The 24,909-nt window shown below is 39.8% G+C and overlaps 2 protein-coding genes across 6 annotated transcripts; both read right to left on the reverse strand.

Moving 5' to 3' along the window:
- Nucleotides 1-550: 550 nt before the first annotated feature.
- On the reverse strand, nt 551-17,898 carry secisbp2l (SECIS binding protein 2-like). 5 transcript variants are annotated; one of them, XM_055045060.1, is made up of 18 exons: nt 17,674-17,898; nt 13,496-13,665; nt 12,535-12,862; nt 12,300-12,441; nt 10,329-10,552; nt 9,701-9,725; nt 9,482-9,597; nt 9,222-9,332; nt 9,010-9,120; nt 8,627-8,794; nt 8,399-8,540; nt 8,084-8,259; nt 7,826-7,958; nt 6,891-7,053; nt 5,029-5,249; nt 4,516-4,670; nt 4,154-4,373; nt 551-3,058 (listed from the first exon to the last, which is right to left on the reverse strand). In XM_055045060.1, the coding sequence occupies exons 1-18, from the start codon at nt 17,692-17,694 to the stop codon at nt 2,421-2,423; spliced, it is 3,264 nt and encodes a 1,087-aa protein (XP_054901035.1). In that variant the 5' UTR covers nt 17,695-17,898; the 3' UTR covers nt 551-2,420. The 5 variants fall into 5 exon arrangements, with proteins under 5 accessions (XP_054901035.1, XP_054901034.1, XP_054901033.1 ...); XM_055045059.1 differs by having other exon boundaries at nt 9,482-9,594; nt 12,300-12,438; nt 13,496-13,707; XM_055045058.1 differs by having other exon boundaries at nt 12,300-12,438; nt 13,496-13,707.
- A 1,043-nt stretch (nt 17,899-18,941) lies between these two features.
- cops2 (COP9 signalosome subunit 2) lies at nt 18,942-24,158 on the reverse strand. Its single transcript, XM_055045245.1, has 13 exons — nt 24,025-24,158; nt 23,508-23,621; nt 23,350-23,427; nt 23,127-23,252; nt 22,804-22,893; nt 22,642-22,719; nt 22,333-22,507; nt 22,047-22,225; nt 21,794-21,846; nt 20,459-20,556; nt 20,302-20,384; nt 19,922-19,980; nt 18,942-19,189 (listed from the first exon to the last, which is right to left on the reverse strand). The coding sequence occupies exons 1-13, from the start codon at nt 24,076-24,078 to the stop codon at nt 19,045-19,047; spliced, it is 1,332 nt and encodes a 443-aa protein (XP_054901220.1). The 5' UTR covers nt 24,079-24,158; the 3' UTR covers nt 18,942-19,044.
- Between the last annotated feature and the right edge of the window lie 751 nt (nt 24,159-24,909).

Raw genomic sequence — 24,909 nt, forward strand, 5'->3', positions numbered from 1 at the left:
CAAGACGACATTTGTGGCAGAGTGAAACAGTAAGTTCTCATCTTATTGTATGAAGTTTTGACTGGTAGGTTGTCGGAGCTTTTTCTCCACCTACTGGTCATTTTGTAAAACTACACTCCGACTCTGTCAACCTCATGTTTAAACTGAGACTAAATTTCTCAGTTTAAATATAAGGTTTCAATATAAACCTTTTCAATTTAAAAGGTTTATATATTTTATGCAACACTGGATATTTTCCAAGGAAGAATGAGTAGATTTTTAATAGATGTGCAAATCCGGTGGTGGCTATGGCAAATATTACGGGATTACAGGAAGTGGTGGTATTACTTTCGGAAGGTATTGCATGTGTGCAAATCAATTGACTAGCAATTTTTACAAATAAATAAATTCAAATTTGAGTTTTCAGTAAAGAGTGCACTTTAATCCCACCCAGCATCTTTGGAACAAGGTGAAGAGGTCATGACCCAAAACGCTGGAGAAAAACCGAACTAAACCTCCAGAAAACTTGTGTTGAAGCTGTGGGCAAAAAAAATGAGGCATCAGTCAAAAATAATTTACCTAAACAATATTTTAATGATATTAATCATCAGTCCATATAGGTTAAGAGTGTTAACATGATTATGAGAAACAGCCTCCGACAGTGTCACAAGTGAAGTACAGTCAGAGGGAGACGATTTTAAATATCCATAGAAAGACAACACACTCAAAATAGAATTACTTCATTGAACCTTTTTTTGTTTTTTTCTTTCTGTTTTTGTTTGTTCACATTAGTTACAAGACTTTAACCGGTACTGTATTTACATAGTGCAAAAGAAGAAAGAAAAACACACGCGCACATTAGCTTTCAATTACCACATCAAAACACTTTGATGGAATTCATCACACACACACACACACACTCAGCGTACCTTTAATTAAACCAGAAATACTTTCATTATTTCAAAGCATGAAGTACACAGACAACCCGCTGGCACAGGGCCTCACACGTTGCATTTACATCTCTGAATAGTCTGATTATTGATCAAATACCATTACCAAATTGGATTCCAAGTGTTCAAAGTATAAAACGGCTTTAGAAACGGGATGATTGCGTTTTTTGGGGGTGGGAGGGGTTTAAATACAAATCTGACTTTTGGTTTTTCTTTTTATGCCTGTATTTACAGAAATGGGTCCATAAATTTGTGTTAGACTGGAAACTTCTTATCTGTACTGGTGCTTGAAGTTGGGTGAACTAAGAAAAAGAAAAAACTGCTTATTAAATCTGGAAGAGCTCCATTGTGATTCATTTCAGAGAAGCAGAAATGGATATTAGGGGAACCATCAATGAGTTTCAGTTACCAGTAAACCGGTAAATTTCCAAACTTCCTAGATGGTAAAGTGGGTGTTTATTTACCCAAACACTTGTAAAATGCTTTTTTTTAATGGAAAAATAAATCTCAAGTGTTTATAATAGAAGAGTTGTGTGGACAACAACCTCTTACTCGTTCAGGGAAAATAAACACTTAAGAAAACAAATATGGATCAGTTTTCTTTCTTTGTTTTTTCTTTATGAAGCACACGTCAGGGATTTTACATTTCCAATTCATTGCAAAACCTCTAATACTTTCACACAAGGCAAGATCAATATGACAAACCATTAAATGCTTTAGTAGAACCACCAAGACAAGGTTATATTCACAAATCCTATTTCGCTTCTTAGAAGTAGAGTTATTCAAATAATCTAGGTACAGAATGAGACTCATTGTTTAGACGTTAAAAACACTCTGTGGAGACTGATGGATGGGAGGGAGGAGCCATTTTGGCTCCAACACAAAACCCCCCACGACACTTTAGAAGCAGATGACAAAATCAACTAGGTAGTAAATGCAAATCTCCACCACTTGGTAAGCAAAAAAAAAAAAAAAAAAAAATGAACAGGAGAAAAAAAAACCCAAAAGAAACAATGTATTTAATATACAGGTAAAGCCAATAAAACAGCAAAGTGAATCGAACGCATGAGTCTGTAAAGCACACACACGCAGACAAACTGTATGTAGAGCTGTAAACCTCTTCAGAGATCTGGATGAAGAAATATTCCCAAAACTCCGCGTCGCTCTCAACACTTGCTCCCAGAAAAAGTCTCTATAAAGAGTTCAGCTTCAGAGGTGAAGGGAAAAAAAAAACAACTAAAGAAGTTTCCCCTCCCTCTGGATTCAAGTGTTGCAGGTTCTGGGTTGAAGAAGGGAGGGCGTCCTTGTTGTAGTGTGAGGGGTGGTTTGGTCTGTGAGCTGGTCAGATCTTCTGCGACGTGTGTGAATGTTGGTCGACAGGTTGATTCCTGAGATAATGCCTGGTGTCAGGGGTCACACATGGAGGAGACGGAGGGATGAAGAGAGAGATCGAGGACAGACGGGATGTGGAGAGGAAACACTGGAGTCGCTTCAGACTGAGGCTTTCTTAGTTTCCACCTGTTCTTTTTCCTCCACCTTCGGCTCTGTGACATCTGCCGAGTCCAGGTCGTCCTCGTCGCCGCTCTGCCCCCTCTCCTCTTCGTCCTCCTCCTCGTCCTCTTCCTCTGTACTTTCTTGGCTTTTCCCAAGGTGCATGTTTTCCAGGGTCTTTGAGACCCAGGAATCGATACGACTGCTCAGGGTGGGCACTTCGACAGAAATAGGTTCTGGAGTGTAGTCTTCCTCCTCCTCGTCCTCCTCCTCGGCCTCCTCCAGCATCCCAGGGACCAGGGTGGAAGTGGTGGAGGTGATCGAGGAGGTCAGCGGCCCCCTGCAGCTCCCGTCCAACGATCCCGTCTCCGTGCTCTGAGAGGCCAGCTCCAGCCGATCGTCGGCCCTGACCTCGTCTCTCTCAGCGGGACCCTGCGTCGGGGGGCCTGTCCTGGGCTGGGGGTTAGTGGAGCCTGGAGGGACGCTGCTGTTGCTGCTGGTGGTTGTGGTGGTGCTGGTGGTTGCTGACGTCTCACTGTTATTACTCTGGGAGACTGTGGAGGCCGCGGGGCGACACGGCTCCGTCTCTGCAGGCTCCGGCGCATCTGATGATTCCATCATGCTCCTCCAGTTCGTCTCTGAAGGAGAAAAGGAAACATTTTTTGTTCCATTTTTTTCAATTATTTATGTAGATTTTAAACAGGAAAAAATTAAAACAAAAATGAAACAGCGTAATTGCAGTTTTATAGCAAGTTCCTGTGCTCTTGCGTTCCAGATACCCAAAATCACACTATTATACACAACAGACACACACACACGCACGACAGGTTACAAAATAGAAGACAAGCAGCGTTTACGCAATGGGCGCCTAACGGTGATCACAAAAGAAGGTGTGTAAATGGACTTTATACATTGTGGAATGTTATTCCACAATGAGGAACAGAGGAATTGTCTATGGCTGTCACAAAATATTTAGAATTAGAAATTAAACCACACAAACCTATTATAAAAACTGCAAATGTGCTTAACGTCAAAGTAACACTCAAGTTTTTAGAATATTTCCCCATTTATGGGAACGAGAAGAGATGGGACTCCAATTATAAACGCTGCAATAACCTCACTGCACCAACAGGTGGCGATACACCAAACAATTCAAACCAAGACGATTGAGAATGTGTTCTCCAATTTTGTGTAGTCTGTCCTGACCATAAAGAAATGCATTCTCCCTGTCACCCTGTGAAGGAACATATTTCTCCTCTACTGGTTTGGTTTTGGCTCTTCTGTGGTGATTTAGAAATTCAGAAGAATTTCACCATTACTAGTCTAACAGGATGCTTGCCTGTTTCAGAAAGTTACATTTAAATCATTTTAAAGATTTTTTCAAGACTTTTATGAATGAAATGCAAGACCAACATGCCATGTTACAAGAGCCATATGAAAATCTTAATGAAAAAACATTTATTGTCCTCAATTCTTCACCAAATGACCAAAAATAAAACTTGACTAAATTAAATATAATATCTCGGACGAAAATCTCGTTTTTAGCTTGTTTTTTTAAAGACATTTTAAGACACCACAGCAACCCTGCTCTGACAGAGACTCAGATTTTTTGCAGAACTCTAAATATCTAGCTAAAGAGAAGTCCGCTATCATTCTTTTCTCTCTTAGACAAGAGAGAAGTTGGCGTACAATTCAAACATGACCCAAAAGCCAGACATGAAACCTGAGCTCACCATACTCCTTTTCATTGACCTCTGAGATGGGCTCAGAGAAAATGGAGCAGAAAGAGATGGCGGAGGCAGCTGAGTGGTTGCGTGAGTGACCCATGTGATGTGGGACCTTCTTGTCATTTTTCAGAGCCTCCTCGGCCTGCTCCTGCTCCAAGGCAGACACCATGTCCTTGTAGGCCTTCCTCGCCTCTTCTGTCAGTGACACCAGGCGATTGAAGAGACCCTGAGAAAAAAAAAAAAAAAAAAAAAAGTGCGACAAATAAGAAAATCACAAATAATCCTGTTTCCAGGATCCCTGGAGATGTTTTGTTTTTAGTCCAGAATAATATTGCAAGAGAAACTTTGAGGCGATTGTGATGCTCTACCTCGGCCCCAGAGTAGTTAAAAATTCCCACAACGCTAACAGGCACCAGCTTGTTGACGCAGCGTCCAAGAGCTTTCCTGCCCAAGGCAAACACGAACGGGATCTCTTGCTCTCTTGCCATGGCGATCACATTATACAACGCTTCATCCAAACCACCTGCAACACATAAAACAGTTGGAACTTCAAATCGGCTCAACAACAGAGTGCAACAACACAGTAATTTGGCTCAGGAGCATTCGGTACCTATTACACTGCTGGGTTTGGAATCCCTTTACATGCGACCAATTATTCACACACCTGGTATTAAAATTATTTCATGACTTTTCTAGTCATGATTTTTGGACTAAGAGGGAATTTCTCTCTATAAACATCCACATCATTGCAGCTCAGCTAGCATGTAGTCACATTAAAAGGATTGTCTTCTGTTGAAAACGTTAGCGGATAAAAATGACCCTCAAATCACTGACTGAATTGATCCCTTTAGCTTGAGCGTCCCACACATCCCGACTCTCACCTTTAGCTTGGATCTTCTCGCAGTTGGGAGAAATGATGACACACTTGATCTTGTGCAGCTTCATGTGCTTGGTGACCTCTCTGAGCCCCATGACCAGCCGACGTTTAGATTTGGCTTTGGTGGGGTCTTTCTGGTAGACCCGCTCCTGGAAGCGAACCAGCTCCTGCAGCAGCAGAGTCACGCTCTCATCGATCTCCTTACTCAGGACTTGGTTACAGTACCTACATGGAGGATTGGGGGGGCGGGGGGAGGGGGGTGGGAAGTATGAGGTTGAAAGGTTATAGGTCGTCATTATGTTAGTGGCAACTACTGATGCCTCACATAAGCACCATAAAGGAAGAAGCTGCCTAAGATAATCTCAGTATTGTAGGCGAACATAAAATTCAAAAGTCGATCTTTGAACTTTTTAACAAAACAAATATTTTCCTCCAAACTGGTGCCTGGCTGCAGACCCCAGCGGTGCATGAGATCACATTGCATAATTCAGCTACGTTTAGATCAAGTGTCAAAGCCAGATAAAAGCTCCTGCATCAAATGAGAAGTGTCATAAAAGTTTTCACTCTAAAGTTAGACAAATTTTCTGTCTGGTTTCCTTTTCAATGAATATCTGTTTATGGAAACATTTTGTGGCATGCTAGTCTAGCTCTGCACCTGGGTGTGCTAATGAGCGGACTCAGCCAACCAAGTCCACTTTACTTCATGCTGTTTCAATCACATTTTACTGTGACAATAATGTCAATATCTAAATGAATGCGTTTTAAATAAGACGCACTCGTAAATGGAGTTTCTAAAAACAAGTCATCATGAAAACGGTAGTCTCCACTATAACGTTTTAAACAAAAAGTGTAAGAGTTTTTCTTTGGAGATGCAATCATGGCTAAAAAAGAAGTTTAATGCCATTTTCATCAATATTCTGAAAACCTATAAAAATTAAATGAAGAAATAGCTTTATAGTACTTATTTATGTTTTGCTACAGGTATCTTCATACACACTTTAAATGGCTCATATATGCTAACATTTCATATTGATTTGACATTAACTTTTATTCATTTTTTTCATAATTAACAAAAGTTAATTTTGTTAAACTTTTGTTTGGTAATTAGAGTTTAATATTATTTAAATTTTTTAACAATTAACAGAAGTTATTTATGACAAAAGCAGTCATCATAGTGACTAATAAAGTGCAGAGACACAATAGTTTTAGACTTTAGGCAATTAGCTGCTAAAATAGCTTAAATAACATCTTTGTGCTTTTACGTCAGGCTTTCAAGCCAAACTGTGGTCAACTTTTGCAGCTGGTAAAGAAAGATCACACAGCTGCTCAAAACAACCCACACAGCTAACTGCGTATCTTTGCTGCAATTCACTTTCAGGAAGAGGAAATGCCTTCAGCCTTACAGTACAGCACAACAGATAAAAAAAATATCTGAAATATTCATCAAAAGGTCAACATGGTGTGATTGTGACGATACAGCGTCTTGGCAGCTGGATCTCAGAGGCGGAGCTTTGACCACAGAGGCCTTTTGGAGACTTTAAAAGAAAAAGAAACAGACAGCTAGAAAGCGGTAGGTTGGGACAAAGGGCCTTTAAGTGAGACCATGTAGGAACAAAGCTGTGTTTGAGACGTCAAGCATCCAGTTTTACCAAGTGCTAGACATTTGTGCCACACTCTACAATTCTTTATTGTCCTTTCCCACTCATTAAAGCCACCCATTGCTTCTCACAGCCAAGGTGTTTTTGGAGTGGGACACAGATTTGCTGAACCAACAAATTCTGCCCACCGCGTAGTGAATATTTCCAGACAACCAAATACCAGAGATGGCTAATAACATTTCCACGTGGGGTCGGAGCGGACACTCACTCTCTGAAACGCCGGCTGTGGATCTTGGTGACGGCGTTCGAAGCCATCGGGCTGCCGATTCCGGAGCTGGCAGGAGAACCCTGTGACACCGGAGTGATGCTGTACGGGGAGTTCTGGCTGGCCGGGGACAAGGAACCGTCACTGGGGACGCTCAGGCCGGTTTCTGTCACACAAACCACCAGCAGAAAACGTTTCGTTAAAAACAACTTCAAAAACTCAAGCTAACAGAATTAAGCATTACTGAAACCACTATCGAACTTTCAAACCAATATTAGAGGTTTAGGTGAGTTCATGGCAATAGTTGCATGTTGTTTTATAATTACTTAAAATGTGTAACATGCGAAATATTTTAATGAACCACTTGCAAATAACAATTTTATTATTCAATTAAAATATCAATTATTCTGATGATTAATTAGATTTAAAGAAAGGCCCATTTGAGAATTTCTTCTTTAATCCAACCACTTAAGCCTTTTTCAGACAATCTTAGAAAATATGCAAATGAAGTAAATTCTTCTTAAATAAGAGAAATATTTTATAACACATCGTTCCTCTGGTAAGTTTGAACCAGGAGAAGCTAAAAGTACCACTTGATTAGTTTTGGCAAAAACCTATTTACAGACAAAGATTTATTGTTTTGTTTATTTTAAATGCAAAATGATATATTTTTTGTACAGTCTTAGCTTAATTGCTACTCTGGCTATGTCGTTTATTTTGAGTCTGCATCCTCTAATGATTAATCGACTACTAAATTAGTTGACATTTCAATAATCGATGATCACAAATAATCTTTGCAGCCCAAATTCACAATATTTTAATCGAATTTTTGGGGATTTCTCCAAATTATTCTTCTATGATCCAGTATCAACGCAGTACAGTCTGCAGCATTTAGTCGGAGAGCAAGTTCCCACAGTACTGTGTATTGATGAGCTCACCTTCCTGGGATGCCGGCTCACGCGACAAATCATCGGTAAACTGGAGGCACTCGTCTCCGTGCTCATCGGGGCCTGCAGAGTCTTGCTCTGCACATGACTTTCCTTTCTTCCCCTCACGCTCTTTTAAGATAATCTAGAAAACAGCAAGAATGGAAAGGAGAAGACTGTCAAAGAATAATTCCACAAGCAACAAAAATGAAGAAAAACAAGGTTTTATTTCTTCAAGCAGCCGCGGATTATTAAGTTTAATTTGCTAACTTTTTTAAGGGCAGTAGGGCGTTTCACTTTGGGAATTTCTCTCTCCTTCCCCCTCTTTACTCGCGGTGCAGTGGAATCCAAAGTGTTGTGTGGGGCCGAGAGGGCTTGCTGGTGACCCCTCAACATGGACGGCACACTGGTGGAGCCCGAGCTGTGGAATGGAGTGGTCGTTCCAACTGGGAAGAGGAAGAGACAGGAAACACTCCACCAGTTATTTTAAAATCAGCGCATCATGTGGAAAAATCCGAGATTAAGCCGTTACACGTTCTGTCATGTTTTTTATTGAAGTATTTCCTCTTGAAATACGATATATACCTGTAAAAGATAGTGGCTTTGTATTTGTGAGTTGTCTGGCCTTCATAGCCTGCTGTTGTTTTTCCAAAGCAGCCAACATGTCTCCCAAGTCGAGCTCAACCGAGGTTTTACTCTTCTTCCCCGCTGCCTTGGTGAACGCTTCCTGCAAGAGCACATGCTAAACCAATTTAGAGGAACAAAAATATTATTGCACGTGCAGCGCTGTGGATCAGAATGCTTTGTCCGTACCTGTAATTTCTTCTGCTCCATGCTAATTTCAGAATACTCCTGGGCGGTGGCCAGGGCGGCTGCCAGAGCCTTCTTCCTCTGACTCTTTGCCCTCTTGGGAACGGAGGTAGTGATGGGAATGGGTGTCTGCACAATGTTGATTGGAGAGTTTTCTGGTAGGTCATCCAGCTGCAATGCGTAACCATGATGATCTTAGTCAGAAACACTTTTTTTTGCTACTGAGCAGAGACGTTGGGCGCATCAACTCCAGAGCTCTAACTCCGAAGACGACTCAAAAGCAGAATTCTTCCTCCAACATGATAAAAAGACTCATCAGAGGCAGTTTTGGTCAATGAGATGTTTGACCGTAAACCTACAGATATGTAGAAAAGCATTTCTCTCACCAGATTTTTAGGCAGTTTAGGTTGTGCGTGCGTCTGAGCCTGAGCAGGCTCAGGTTTGGTGCTGCGTTGGACAGATCCTCCAGCTGCAAGATCTGGAAACTCATCCTCATCCTAGAAAACACGCGGAGGTTTAGTTACTTTTGAAACACGGCGGCTGAAATGCCTTTGTCTTGCTAAAATTCACACAGAAACAGACCAATGCTTCATCTAACCTCAAAGTAAAGTGGCTCTGGAGTGAGATCCCCACCAGTGACCACTGCTGACTGGATTATTTGCTCTGATTGATTGGATGTTAAATGTCCTGAGTAACCATTATGGAAATCCTGGTGGGAAAACAGTAATTCAAGTAAATAAAAGGTTTACCCATCACTACTTGTGGATCTACTCTGGTAAGAAGGGCATGATAGGAAAGGAAATAAAACTACAGTCATGACCTTCGTTGTTTAATTTAGATGCTGTGTAAAAACTTTACTTGTGGCAAATTTCTCTGTTCAGGAATCTTCCTCTGATCGGCTCGGTGGAACTGGCCATTTCGGTCCCTCCAGTACTTCGGAGTGACCTGAGATGCTACATTTACCCAGGTACCTGCTGGCAAATAAAAGAAAATGTTAAAGTATAAGAAAAAATACCATTTAGCAGGGAGGTATTATTCCTATATTATTTTTTTTTAAATCTGAGGGTCTAAACGTACCTGTCACCACACCAGTTTCCACTCCCTGAGAAAACAAAGACATAAAATAATTTGATATGATGAACATTTAAAAGATTAAAATAATTTCAGGTATAATTACAAAATGTTTATAAGATGATTTGTGGCAATAAAAATATTAAGCCACCTGATCTCATGGTTGTCAATGGCTATTTTCTAGAATATTTTGTCAAACACCTGCATTTTTCAAGCAAATTTCAAAGCAAGATCTGCCAACGCGGACGTTCGTGTTGCCTTCCTTTGGAGATGACAATGAAACGCGTCCTAATCACACACCTAAAACTACCTCTCTTATTTGCTTAATTTAATATTTAAATAATCCAGGAGAGATGCAGATGTTCTCACATGTGTGCCTCAGAACATAAACAGTTGAAGATTTTAATATTTTGAAGAATTTACTCCCTCCTTTACCACAGGACGCTTTAAGCACACTGTGCTAAACTTTATCAATGTTCAAGCTAACAGACAATTTGAGTTATAGGTAAATTTAAACTGGTATGATCGCAGTAACATAAAACACAGCAACACATCCGGATGCACTGGTACGGCTTAAAAGATGGAGGTCTAGATTCGTTTGGATCTTCAGCTAAGCAAAGAAACCTCAACATACCACCGGCGTGGCGGTGTTCTCTGGAGTTTGCTGTGTCACTCCGGCGGCCTGGTTGTGTTTGGGACTACAGTAGCCGCTGTCGCTGTCAATATCTGCCTCGCTGGCACCCTGCTCGTTGTAGCCTTCAGCCGGGTGCGAAGCTCGTCTTCTCTTTGTTCGGTTTTTCCACATCTGTGCACTGACCTGCTCAGAGGCACAACGCCCCGTCACTTCACCTGGGAAGTCTGAGGGAGGTGGGGGAAAAAAAAGATAAACACTAAGAATTACTGAAATTTACAGGGTTAGTGCAATTTTTCCCCATAGAGTAAAATTCAAGCACTTCTCAAGGTAGCTTTCAAATTTTTACACCATAACAGAGAGGTTCGATACGCTACTATAATACATAATTTATTAATTTTATTAATATAACCTTGTGATAGTATTCTATAATGTACCAACATTGTAAACAAAAGTCTCTCACACACCCTATACACTTGACTGGTCCAAGAACAAAACACAAATTTAGCAAAACTAAATAAATAAATAAAAATCAATAATATTGCTGATTATAATGTACTGGTAATATAATCCAACCTTTATTTCAATTGTACAGTTCAATAAGTCATTGAGCTATTAGAAATAATAAATACTTATGACACTGAAAGAATCCAAACAAATCATGTCAAAATTTAACCTTCCTGTTAAAATTAAATGCTAATAAAGAAGTAACAAAACAATATTCTGTTTTCAGGCATTTAGCAAATAGGAATAAATTTGGTAATTCTCTAAGCAAGAGAGGAAAAATTGGTTGTGACCTTTTATTGAGTGAATGAAAATTTCCACTGTAAATAAAGTTTTCAAAATTTATGCTTTTAATCAAATGTTACATTGCATTTATCAAGCCCTTTCACAGACTATACACAGAAATCAAGCACTTTCCAAACCTTGAAAACACCCAATTGAATTTCAAGAGTTTTCAACGATTCCCATCACCCGCACAAACGCTGCATTCAGAAAAGCCCGGCTAAAATAAGCTATTCACATAAGATCGCTCTCCCAGCAGAGACTGGATTGGTGACGTCATGCGCTGCACACATGTTCCCGTCTCACACTGGAATCTCAGCATTCCAGTTCTTCTCTTGTTTAACCCGAAGCATCGTCAACATCAACAATAACAGTCAGAGCAGTACCAGACACTGCTCTTACTGTCATTGTGTCCTTAGCGGCTGACAGGAAAAGCACTTTGTCACGATGTGAAAAGCAGCAATCTTTTAATAACCCTGGAATGTGGTCATCGCACGCTTCAACCAGCAAGACAACTGCAGACTAATCCTGGGCTCACATGAGATTCTCATGAACAGCATGTTAACCACCAGGAGAAATACAACGCAGGTAAATCAAGCTTTTATAAACTGGTTATAAAGTCTGGCTATCCGCTCATGTAGCCAGCTTACAGTTAACTGCTTAAGTTAAACTTAACTGGCCAACGTTAGCTTTACATAAACTTTAATAAACAGATATGGGCAGTGCTCCTTTAGTAAACGTACCAGTGACTGCCTGTGTTTCCAAACAGCTGAATTTGTCATTTTTCTCACCAAGGGAAATGTGTAATCCATCCTTCTGCCAGCTGACAGGCAGTGCACAGCAACAGTCTGCATTCTGGACTGAAATGCACTTTGTATATACTGGACTGCATAATTCGGGGTAGGATTTAGTAAGCATTTGCTTCTCCCTACTCCCTTTGAACCAGATATGAATATTTTGTACGTTTGATCATTTGTGTTTTCTCCTCATTTTACTTCTCTCTGATAATTTACATGTTTGACATAAATAAAGAGAAGTTGAGGTGCCGTGACATCACGGCGCTGGACTTGTCCAACCAACATCTCTGCTGCATTAGTGATATTCAAACTAGCATTTACAGCAAACCCCCCAAAACATAAAAACAGTAGAATTTTAAAATAAGTTTAATTACTGTCATACTGTTCTTACCGGTTTGTTGAGCTGCATCCACCAACATAACAGTCTTGGTCCGACCATCAGGTGTTAATGTGCACACCTCTTTTTGCACGGCAACGTTTCTAGTTGGGGGCCGACGACCTCTTGGAACCTGGCAAACACCTACATGTGGCTGCTGGAGGAAGTGAAAAATAGATGTTAAAGCTACAACAAAATGGCCTCAATGCAGCAACAGAGTGAGTGGAAAAACATCGCTGAAGCTCCACACCTTAGTAGGAATATTTGATCGGGGAATGCCCCTCCCTCTCTGGCCGGCCATTCCATATGTAGGCCCCAGCGGCAGAGGCCTTTCACTGACATCCGCTGACACAGGACTGACCACCCCGGCTTGCACTGGACCGGCGTACGGCCCAGGGAAGGGCTGGTAGAAGCCCATCACAGGGGGGCACGGTGCAGGCATGATCTGGTAGTAAGCGTAGTCGTTGGAGACGGGAGGCTGTGGGGAAGACAAGATGGGGTAGGCCAGGTATGGACCTCCAGCGCTGGGGTTAGGCTGCGGCCAGCGCAGCTCCCCTCCATTGTACATAGGATGCTGCCTGTAAAGAAGCAGACAGTGAATGTCTTGATTAGTGATTTTACTAAACACGCAAAACTGAATTAACTCAAGTCCAGGCTGAACCAGGCCCAGATTCCTTTAGCTGGGGCAGTTAACATGCATGATGTTTTTACGTGTGGTTTGTTCCAAGTGTTGTAACACAGGCAAATGCTGATAAAGATCAACGTGACATTTCCACAGCCTCAGAGTACTATAGTGGGCATTTCCTTGCATTCAAATAGTGGGAAAGGAAACAAAGAAACGGATGCATGCAGGATACAGACGATCAGTGTGGACAAAGGAAGCGTCGGTGGAAACATTACAGTTTATTTTGGTTCAAAATAAACACCAAAACTGGAGAGGCGTCCAATTCTAATGAAGGAATTTTAGAGAACAGAGGAATCCGGTTTTTCTAAGTAAGTAAGATGTTTAAAAAATGCGATGATAATTCTGTTGTGAAACATAACATGGGGGACACAATGTTCTGCTTTGATAGAAGCAAACCAGATTGTGAGAAAACATTAAATCTAATTATCTTAGGTCAGCCATTTTAGAGCTTAGAGTTTAGACATTAAATAATAAAAATGAAACATGTTTTGGTGCTTTTTCACCCCCCGTGAAAGCAGCACGGTACCTGTTGGGTTGGTTTTCCTGGACGAAAGGGTAGCAGGTGATGAGGTAGCTGGGTATGGGTGCGGCGTCCACCCCTCCGCTGCCTCCTCCTATGCTGACGCCCCCTCCTCCGCCGCCGCCTGCCTCTCCGGAGAGACTCATGCTGACCAGTGATCCTTCAAAACCTTTCCTCTGTGGGATAAATGGTTCCACTTCAGGTGAAAGCTTCACATCCTGCACAGACGCAAACGAGCAACCATTACTGCCGCATGACGAGCGACGTCGAGTAATCACCAGCTGCCAAGATGCATTTGAGAAACAGACGCATGTAAACAGAGGAGATCCGCTCGTAGAATTGCTGTCGGGATCTCGGCGAACGGCTTGAAGAGGAAGGCTCTTTTTCTGGGCAGCACCCAACTCTAAAGAGGTTATGGCCTCCAGTCATGGGCTAAAGTAATAAACCTCAACAACAAAAAAGTGAACACCTAATTTACAGTGCTGGGCAAAACCCCGAAGACGGCCCTCAAATTTTTACACTCAGAGCCTCATTTAGGAGTTATTCTTTCAAAACTGGGTCAAGCATCAGATTCCCAAACTTTCTGGCAAGATTTCAAAGTTCTCAGTCCTTAATTTTTTATTTATTATTATTATAGTTTAGTAACATATTTTATTAATAAATTTACATATAATCATTATATTTGCCAGCCAGTCTAAACTAAAAGGCCACCAATCCAGATATTACTAACCTTGGTGGCAAAAGAAATAAAAATGTGGTAAAAATTATTTGACCTTATTTGATAGTGGATCGAACAATCATTATGTTAATTTATTATTTTATATCTGTCAACCCTGACAGGAAATCTTTAAAACACCTGAAGAGAGCTGAATGACTATATAAAACTAGGCTCCATTAAAAATGTGTAATTAAACATTTTAATTAAATAAAATTAAGAAACAAACACTTTGCTCTAATATGTGTTTTAAGTCTGTCATTTAAATATTTTTAGAAACAAGAAAATTGTTTTTCCAAAGTCAGCTTACATAATAACACTGCACGTCAGAGACAATCAGTCCACGCACCTTTAGGTTTATAACTTTAGTGTGTTGAGCTGATCACATCTGGAGGTCTATTTACTCTTAGCGATGCTGTCACTTTACAACCCAACTTGTCATTAACCATAAAAAAGTCACATGATACAAGGGTCATAATTTCTTTTTTCCATTATGACATAATACTTGTTTTTTTTCCCATGGCGCATGGAGTTTTGGTTTGTCAAAAGTTCAAACCAAAACTAAAAAAAGTTCCTAAAAACAACAAACAGGAGGGAATTCTGGCTTTAGTCAGAGCAAAAATATTAGAAAACTCTCAACCAACCCACATTAATCACATCTACTTTTTCACAAAAATAAGTAATTATTTTTATTAGAGGTGAATGAAATACTCTCTGATCTCTAAATATGACACTGAGAGTAATAAAGGCCAACTCTATAATCATTTTCCTTCTTCTCAGAATCGTCAGACCCAACTCCAACACGACGTCACCCTTGCTGTAAAAAGTTAATGACCGGTCACAAAAAGAAAAAAGATAAATACTTTGAATGCTTTTCTTAATTATAGTTGTTACATAGAAAACAGAATCAGCTAATGACAACATTGGCAGGGAGAAGCTTTACAAGAACAAATGCTGGGAAAATAGGCCACACATTTCTGATTGATGCATTGCTGCATTATAACTAGGGGTAATTGTAAACATGCATTCAAATTGCTCCTAAAACTGAATTACCTCGTTAAGAGAAGTTGGTTTGCTTTATTTCTGTAATTATTTTTAAACTCCTGCAAAATAAATTGAAGAACGAAAAAAAATAAATAAATCTAACTACACCAACTAATCATTACTTTTGCCAGCGAGGCGAAAAGACCATAAATCCAGATTTTAGTAACCTTAGTAGGAAAATGAGCTGCTATTTTTGTCCTTTATCTTTTTAATTAAGTTGTTTGTTTTTTCCTTTTATCCTTGGCACTTTAATTAATGACAAGCCTTTAATTCACAGACATTAAAAAGACTCACTTGATCCAAAATCAACCAAAGCAATGGTTTTGACATCTGGAAGCATCGTTTGTTATCTCCTAACACCATTTGTTCTACATCGTGGTGGCATTTGTTGTCAAATTGTAATTTGCCATTTTGCAAAGAAAGAAGAGGTGACCGGGTTCAGCGTACAAAGATGTCCCCTCTCTCTGAAACCGTGGTTGTGGTGGATGAATGGAGTGTCAGTGCAGCCACTGGATGTTGCACAGACAACTATTGTCTCCCACTGCTGGTGTTTGTGGGTGGTTTCTTCACTTTCCCTTAGGTGACTCTGAGACCTCAACCCGTCCAGTGAAGACAGAAGTCTACTAGATGACTCAAGAGGCCCAAATTATGTTTAAAAATTGAGATTTTTGTTTTTAAGCATCTCAAACCCAACATAGCGGTAATAGTCTTCAAATCTAAAGTGATGTGGCCACAGAGTTTAACAGTGCAGTAGCTCTGGGCTTGTGCAATCTTATACTGTTGCTGATTGTGTGCCATTATAGGATTAAGTGTGAGAGGATAAGGCAGGCACTGCATCATGGGATTATCTAGTTATCCAAAAGGACGCAACATAAATTTCTCATGTTTATTCTGAAAAAAAAAACCCAAAACAACAGCAACAACAACACAGGGGGTAGACAAGCATGACTATAGAGAGATATGTGGAGAAAAACCAGAGGATTCATCTTTCCGTTCGACCATGGGTGGATCAGTGCGTACGTGTTAGTAAGAGGGAGGGTCGCTGAGAAAGCTGCGATTGTTAAAAAGGACAATGAGGTCAGACCCAGATGTGCATCCATTTGGGATGACAGAACCAAGCCAAAACGACCGGGCTTCTCTGATCTCACCGTTTGTCTAAGCATTCAGAAACCATGGGATAGTTTCTGATTCTACACTGAACTTGAGCGACGTGGTTGCAACACAGCATACTTCAACTTTGTAGACTTTTTTTTTCTTTTTTTACAGAAAGAGCTGATGGCATTGTTACAGCAGTTAGGTTTTTAGGGCAGGATTAAATATAGTAGATTACTTCCTTAAGTGCTTAAATCGCCTAGCGCCTCAGTATCTATGAGTCCTGTTTGCTTCTTGTAATCCAGGCTGCTTTCTGAGATCATTGTGCCACAGGTTATTAGGGTTTGGAGATCAAATCTCTACATGTCATTACTGTTATGGTGTTGTTTTAACAAATCTAAGAATCTTTAATCCTAATGTCTGCAGACAACGTCAGAGCTACTAATGTGTTTACTGCTTAATTCACTCAAGTCAGCCATTTATATCAGACGTGAAAGTTCATTTAGCACGACTCGTTTGACCAGCTGTGAGTCACGTAGCACTGCTGTGTAATGCTTTCAGTGGCAGGTTAAATTGAAGCTTTGGCTTTTAAAAAGGGGAGGAAAAATCCGACCGCAACCAACGTGAACTTTCTGCATAGCTGAGAGCTGCAAAGGAATGACAGACACGCAGAAGAACCGGACAGTCCTCTCCAGATGGTCCGCGCACTGAGACGTCTCCGCCTCTCATGACAGCAGCACTCATGCATCCACTCCTTTCTGACTGAAACCTGCCAGATCTGATCTGTCTACATCCAAATGCTGATACAAAAGTGAAACAATATATAGATATATTTAGATAAATATATATATGACGAGGTTACACCAAGAGGCAGCCGCGTCTCATGACAGCTGAGAGATATTAAGTTAGCTTCTGCTAGCCCACACCGCTAGTCTGCGACCACGGCGGAACAAAACGCAAAGGAATGCGGTTATAATTATCACTGGTAGTTTGGTGGCATAAACCAAACTACCAGTGGCTAAATAACAATGCGGCATTGCGGGTCTGTAAGATACCATCAATGCTGTTTTTTAGGTTAGCTTATTTAGCTGTCGCCAAAAAACAGAAAGAGCTATCTCTCGGCTATTATCGAATAATATTCAAGAGGTCATTTGAACGCAACAAAAAGTGACGACGCAGTTGTTATTAACAACAACAGTAGTTGTTTTTCGTACAAATGCAAAAAAAAAGTCTAAATTTCGGCCTCGACAATCCAAACTAACGTTGCCCCGTTTCTGTCCACAGGCTAAAGTGCTAGCTGAACCAATCAAAAACAGAGCAAAATAAAGCGTACCTTAATGTCACCAGCGTCCATGTCAGTCACCGACTCCGCCACAGATCGTCATTGATCACTATGTGGACACTGTCAGGACGGAGCCCATCTTAGTTTCTTCATTGTAAATAATATCAACCGCTGAAGCCGAAGAGCGACCCGCTGTTCTCACGAGCTCCACCGTTAACTGTTGCTGCTGCGTCAGCTGCGAGCGTGAAGCGCCGTCTGCCTACAAAGGGAAAACTGCTGTAGATGAGGAAATGGGAGGAGCTCGGCATCATTTCCCAGCCGGCGAGACATACAAGAGCCGACGAGGAGGAGTTTGCGTTTCAATTCGAGCTGTATTTGACATCCAGGACTTTGACTTATTAATACACACTGTAACCCGCTTACATTCAACGACAACACTCTCACTTTAAGGCAGATATAAACATAACACGGTTGTATTGGATGTCGTGAACTGTCTTATCATTTTTCAAACTTAATACGCTTAGCTACATTATATACTATGCAGCACATTTGTCAACAGTTAATGGCGTGTTTATCCACATTCTCACAGACTGGTGTTGCATCTTTCTGCGCCAGTAGACGGATTCCACCTACCACCCCCTCGCTGTTTGCCGCCGCTCCCACCCAAATCATTCGGCGGCTAACTGTAAAGGAATGGACCCAGTTATCTGAAACGGAAGCTGTTAATTCGTATATATATGAGAATTATAAAAATAATTCAGAATTTGTATTCCATTTTCATAAGTACTAAATGAGACTTTTAGGTGCTTTAAGTCTACTTTATACTTAATTTAGCTGTGCACCAAAAGACCGCATTTAAAAGAAAGCATAATTAGTTTTGTGATGCAAGAAAAAACACAACATGAAGTTAGATATATAAAATTCTAATTTCAACTATGCCTTATTAAGATAAAAATGTTTGGAGAGTGAAAATTTTATTCGTAACTCCACATTTATCTTAGGACACTTTTTAAAGCTTACTGCTACCGGAAAGCAGCTCAGACCTTTTATAGTGCCGAGGGAAATCAAGTTTATTAACAACAGGCAACAGTATACATTAAAATGTTGTGTACAGACTTTCATACACATTTGAACTTTTTATACAACCAAAATATTTGTCTGCTGCACCTGAAAGTCACGGCCAATCAACATAAAAAAAAAAACAAACAAAAAAAAAAAAAACAGGAGTCTGTGATTTCCTCTGATCAGAACAGAAAGAAACATGTTCCTGGGGTTCATGGAGTCCTCGTGAAACTGATGCATTCTCAAAACACGAGCGGTGTATCTCTCGCCTGAGCAGATTTACTCGTAGAAGCACATAAGCATACATTATGGATGTATTCAAACATGCCATTTTCCTTTGTCTCTTCATTCGATATCCCATCATGTGAGCTTGCTAACAATGGCTTGGTTCAAGGAGTTCAGCTGATTTGTCCATTTGTCTAACGCTGTGTAGCGAGCGCCTCCTCTTTTCTGGTAGTCCAGTTCTAGAAGCTGGTTGACCTGGTCGATTCGTCCATGGATCGTGCTGTGGAAAACCCAAAAAATAAAAGGGCATTTATTGTGGACACAATTCAGATATGTGACATCTTCATTATTTAAAAATTAATGTTTAGTTCGTTTACAGTTAGGGAAATCAGGTAAATTGATCACAAATGCAACAAATGACAAGAAATTACTTGGCATAAACAAAAGGAAAGTTGCATTAAACAAGTGGTTTCACTTCCTACTGTCTGTTATTGTTCATTTTTACAAGTGAAACATTACAGCTTGAATATAACGCTGTATGATGATGCTGAAAAGATGCAGTCTTCAACACTGCTTGCATAATTAGCACAATCAATATAACATACACACGAATGGCAGAAAAGAACCTTGTACATAGCATCAGACCGACTTCACTGGTTTGTGTTTACATAATGCATCCTACTGCCATGTGTTTCCAGGTAAACTAGTGTTACAAATCTGCAATTTATTTTTCTTCTGAAAGTATTACATTTCAGTCTTTTCTTCCTGTAACTAATATAATATTTTCTTACTTTAATTTCCTGAGCTTCCACTGTACTTGTCTGAAACCCTTTTGAAAAGTAATGTTTAAAACCGACAGAGCGAGCAACTAAGCCTTAGTTAACGGTGAGACAATTCGCAATGCTTAACTCTTACAGGTCAAGGGATTCGAACTATGAGGAACAGGAGAGCTGGTGTTTTGTTTTTTTCCTTCTTTTCTTCTTATTCTCAGCACACAAAAGGCCAAACTTACTTATCCAAGATGCACTGCACCAGCAAACTCTCCACGTCGCACACGTCAATGTTTAACTCCTAAAACAACACAGAGCAGACAAGTTCTCAAACTGGTTAAAGATGTACGAGTAAAAAACAGAAAAGCAACACATAAGAGGTCCTACATTGTAGACACTCTGTAATGACCGAGACATTCGAAAATATATCATCATATGAAAAGTACAATTCTGGATTTCTGTATGTAATTTGTGAAAATACACATTTGAGTAAGTAGATAAATTTGAATTCACAAGTAATGATTTGGTCAGGTAGCCACAAGTTTGAGCGTCTGAGGAAAAAAAATCTGTCAAGTCCTAAAAGTTCTGGTGCCAGAAAATAGGCACAAATTTTCAGACTCACCTTAGAAATGAAGGGGATGTGTATTCTTGTGTATGGTTTGATGAGTTTGATAAGGACTTGAGTTCTAATGTTACGCAGGAGCTCTGAAACGTCACATAACATCACACAGTTTAACGACTGTTCAGGCAAACTGACTGCGGTCGCGTCCTCTACTCACCCTCTATGTGCTCTCTAATGAACGGGTCGTCCATTATGTTACTGTGATTTGTCTTCAAGATTTTCTCAAACTCGGTGATGTCATTGTTCTGGTAGGCGCTGAAAAAGGAAAACAGTCTCAGTTGTTTGAAAAATTCCCATGTTTCTGCGATCTCTGGAACCTCAGTTCGCATCCCCAGCCACCCTGAAAGTCGTCAAACATATTGCAAAATGTTCTATAAATATTTCTTCTAAACTCTATTCTTGTACTATAGTAGCTTTGGGTTTCCATTCTTAGTTTCTTGTAATTCTTATTCAATCTTATATATTTCACAGGAAATGAGTCTTTACTGACAATATCTGGTATCTGTGTAAACAATGGAACAAAAGCTTGCAAAAAATGAAGCAGGAAATGTGCAAAAGCCTCTTATTGCTACAAATTCTATAAACTGCGTTGATACAGAACTGTTCGGTCATTTGCAGTGAATGGTTTTACAAACAATGTTCTTGCTAAGGCTAAACTATAGATGATATCCACATAGACAAGAAAAACTGCTCACTCTGGTTGTACGATGCTTACAGAAATATTCACATCCCTTACATGTTTTCATGTTTTATCTGATATACCAACATAAAGCAGCAAGCATCTAAAGCAGAAGAAAAAGGTGCATGGTTTTATTTTTTTTAAAACCTAAAAAATGTGGTGTGAACACATATAGCTTTCAACCAATAAGTAATTTCCCCTTTGGGGATCAATAAAGTATATTATATTCTATTCTATCCATCCCATTAGACTCACATAGGACAACTTTTTCATTGTTATAATAAAAGGGACCAAGTGCATATATACACCACACTTCATTTACATGTTGATTCTTTGGGAAATTTTTCACAGGAAATTTTGTAAATCTGGTCTTTCTTTAAAAAATATATTTCACATTCATCTGTTGCTTTGCATTGAGTCCATCTGAAAAAGCTCCAATAAATTTGTTAGCTGTAATGTGAGAAACCAATGATGTGTAAATAATTTTGCAAGGCGATACAAAAGTGGCAGTGTGAGCATCTGACCACAAGACAAAACCTTTGCATGTGAAACATTGATTCATATTAACTTCTCTTCTTATCATTACAAACATATTTCTCACTCTTCACTTGCTTCACTCGGAAAATTTCTTAGAGCAACACGTACAACAAAAGAAGTGAAACTCTTTACTTCTTCGTGTGAAGAAGTGTGAGTTCAGCAGACTCCAAGATCCACATCTACTGTCTAAATCTCAGAAATTATTCCAAATTTATCAGTCGATATTAACATTTCAGCTCTCTTATTGTGGTTATGCTTTCATAAATGGACACTCACCTTACTAAGTTTGTCATAGCTAGGATCTCTGGGTCGTTTTTGTATGGTTTGGCCTTAGGGAGAGAAAAAGAAGTTAAAATTTGCAAAAAGTAAGTGTTAAAGTATACTTTATTACCCTGATTAGAATTTTTTCTGCTGAGTTTTAAAACAAAGTTTAACTGTGTGCTCAGGTGGCGCAATCATTCCAGCTCCCACTTGCATTATTTAACTGAAGCTAAGTATGCCGTACAAATAAACAAACATAAAACCACACCTCTTGAGAATCGAAAGGGTTTATCCCCGACTTCATTAGCATGTTGGCCAAGACCAGGTACTTCAGGCACGTCGTCCTTCGTGGGCTTCCAGACTCGTCGTAGTTTTTGAAGGCCTCGAAAAAATCCGTGTGCGCTTTCTCGAACTCGCCCTCTCTTAGATGCATCTTCCCTCCACACTCTGGCGGGGACCAATCGAAGACGAGTTATTCCACAAACAGCTTTATAATTGCAAAATGTTAAAGCGCACACAGCTCAAGTTATCTTTTTTTTTTAAAGAGCGCAAACCTCTAATAACTCCCATTATGAGAGGGTGAGGGATAGCAGACTTAATGTGAAGCGACTGCTCATACAGCGCTTTCAGTTTCTTGTTGTTTTTCTGTGCAGTGTACATTTGGATTTCCAAAGCGTAGATCTCCAGCAGCTGTGTCCCTTTTTTCAAGTCATCCTCTCCATCATCTGTCTGGATTTAAATACAAATATGAATGAATAAAGGAATATCTACTTAATCAGTTAATGTATGAGTCAGACCTGAATTAAACTAGCCTCTGACCTTAAGAGAAATATTATTTCATGCACGATATTTAGATTTATTACCTGACATGACTGGTGAAGTTGCCTAAGTATCTTCTGAAGTTTTCCATACTCTTCTCTCTCCAAGTACAGCTTTCCCAACTATAGAAATGAAACAACAAGGAATTGTAGAGCACATTTTACTAGTAAGTGGCTGTGTACAACAGAAGATTGATGCTTGTGTACCTTTGTGTTGGTTTTAAACCACAATCTGTCATTTTTTGCATCCTTCAAAGCCTCCAATGTGGTTTCATAGAACTCCTGCAGCAAATCCATCTGTGTTCACAAGGACAGCAATTTGATATGCACAGCAATGCAAACAGCAAAACAAGATAGAGTAGGAGAGTGATAAAAGTGTGTCTGTATATTTTTGCAAAGATTGGCTGCATACAGAATTATTGAGATCTTTGCAAAAGTCAATATGCAAATATTTTTATCTTTTCAACTTTAATTTGAGGGAAGAATTAGTGAAATAAGAAGTTGACACATATCCATATGCAGAAACACACCTGTTTAGAGGTAGAAATGTAGTCCAGAATGGAGTTGATAGACTTTTCTGAGTAGTTCCTGGTAACAGCACTTCGGATGTATGTAAGGAGCTGCTTGTACCTGTTCATCATTTCTGGAAAATTGGTCTATGGTGTAGAGAAGAAAAAAAAGACAATGACAACAACCCTGATTTAATGGGAAAAGAGTAAAACAATTCAATTGAACATGCGGGACATGACTTACCAACTTAAAGTTGATTTTTATCATCTGCTTAAGAGCTTTGAAACCCCACTCCCCCTTCTCTCCTTCTAGTTCCAATACCTGTACAGAACAAACATGCAGAGTATGTGCATATTTTGCTCTACAGACACACAGATTGCCTTTATGGAGCTCAACTGCACCTTTTGGAAACTGCTAAGTGCTGCTTTGGGATCGTCCTCCTTCAAGGCTTTGGAGTTGTAGTACTGGTTCTCCAGGTCCACGTTTGGCTCTGAATTGCTGTCCTCTGAATATTCCTGAGTTTATAAGAGTCAGTATTCATCATGGCATCAAACTATTCCCTTCATGAAGCAGAGGTAAGCATGGTAGGTCCATTGGCTAACGTGCAGTTAGCTAACAACATGACTTCGTAACTTGCTCAGTGATTGCCCTGAAATAAATTATCGTAACGCGACGTGTTTTCTCAAGCACCTCTGTCAGTGACAGTGTTAATGCTTGGTGATATTTCTCTTAAATCAGCCTTTACCAACAATAGCAATAACACTCGCAGGGAAGCTAACGTCGTTTATACACTGACAGCTTCATGTTAGCTCGGAGCTAAAGCTAACTAGCCCCGTGCTGTCGGGACTTTGGTAATAGCTCTCAGCGGATAAACGACGCACATTTAAAAGTCAAGCAGGTGGTAATCATCTTAATTACCAGGTCGTAATCTTCTTCATCATCGCACATGAAGTCGTCTTCCATATCAGACATTTTGATGGGGTTTCTTGTCCTTTTTCAGGGACAGTCAGCAGCCGGGGCCTGTGGTATGTTTTGCAGAGAAGCGGCGAGGAGGTGCGGTAGGAAGCAGAGACACACTTTCGGGCATAGATGGCGCTATTGCACCGCCTCAGGTGTCCGAAGATACTTCTATTTTTTTCTAACAGGTCTTCTCCAGCAACTCATGACCAAACATAACCAAATCAAATCCAACCTATTTATAAATAAAAAATTTTGTGTGTCATACTAATTCATTTAAAAACATACTTTAGAATTAAAAAAGTATCCGTATTTGTTTCAGTATGTCAGTTATGTATTGAATAAACGATTAATTTATAACTTGGTAATAAAAATTTTGATTCGCTGAATGTTAAAATCATGTCATAATTTCAATTATGTTGAACTTTTCAATATTGCTTGTACTTCAATCTATCATTGCGTAATATAAAGCCAAATAAATGTTCTAAATAAATACTGCCATTTGATTGGTTAACCTGCACAGCAGTTCGACTGCAGACCAATCAGCTTCTCCATAGCGTTGTCGGTTACGCCAGGTGACAGATCACTAAAGCGACCAAATATTTGACAAACATTAGCCACAGGCTAATGTTTATCAAATTCTGATACTTTCTCAGCTCTGGAGAGTAAAGTATTACTTAAAATAATTTGATTAAAATTCACTTTCGAGTTGAATGCCATGTTTTTGTTTTTTTCTGCTGTGCAACAGCTCACATGGAAATAATTTGTACTTTTTTCCTTTACTGTAATATTTTCATCTGAGATGCATTTCCTTTGGAAAACCGCATACCTCCCATCATATTAACC

This window comes from Poeciliopsis prolifica, unplaced genomic scaffold, assembly GCF_027474105.1.
Source record: "Poeciliopsis prolifica strain line A6 unplaced genomic scaffold, Auburn_PproV2 SCAFFOLD021, whole genome shotgun sequence".
Lineage (NCBI taxonomy): Eukaryota > Metazoa > Chordata > Actinopteri > Cyprinodontiformes > Poeciliidae > Poeciliopsis > Poeciliopsis prolifica.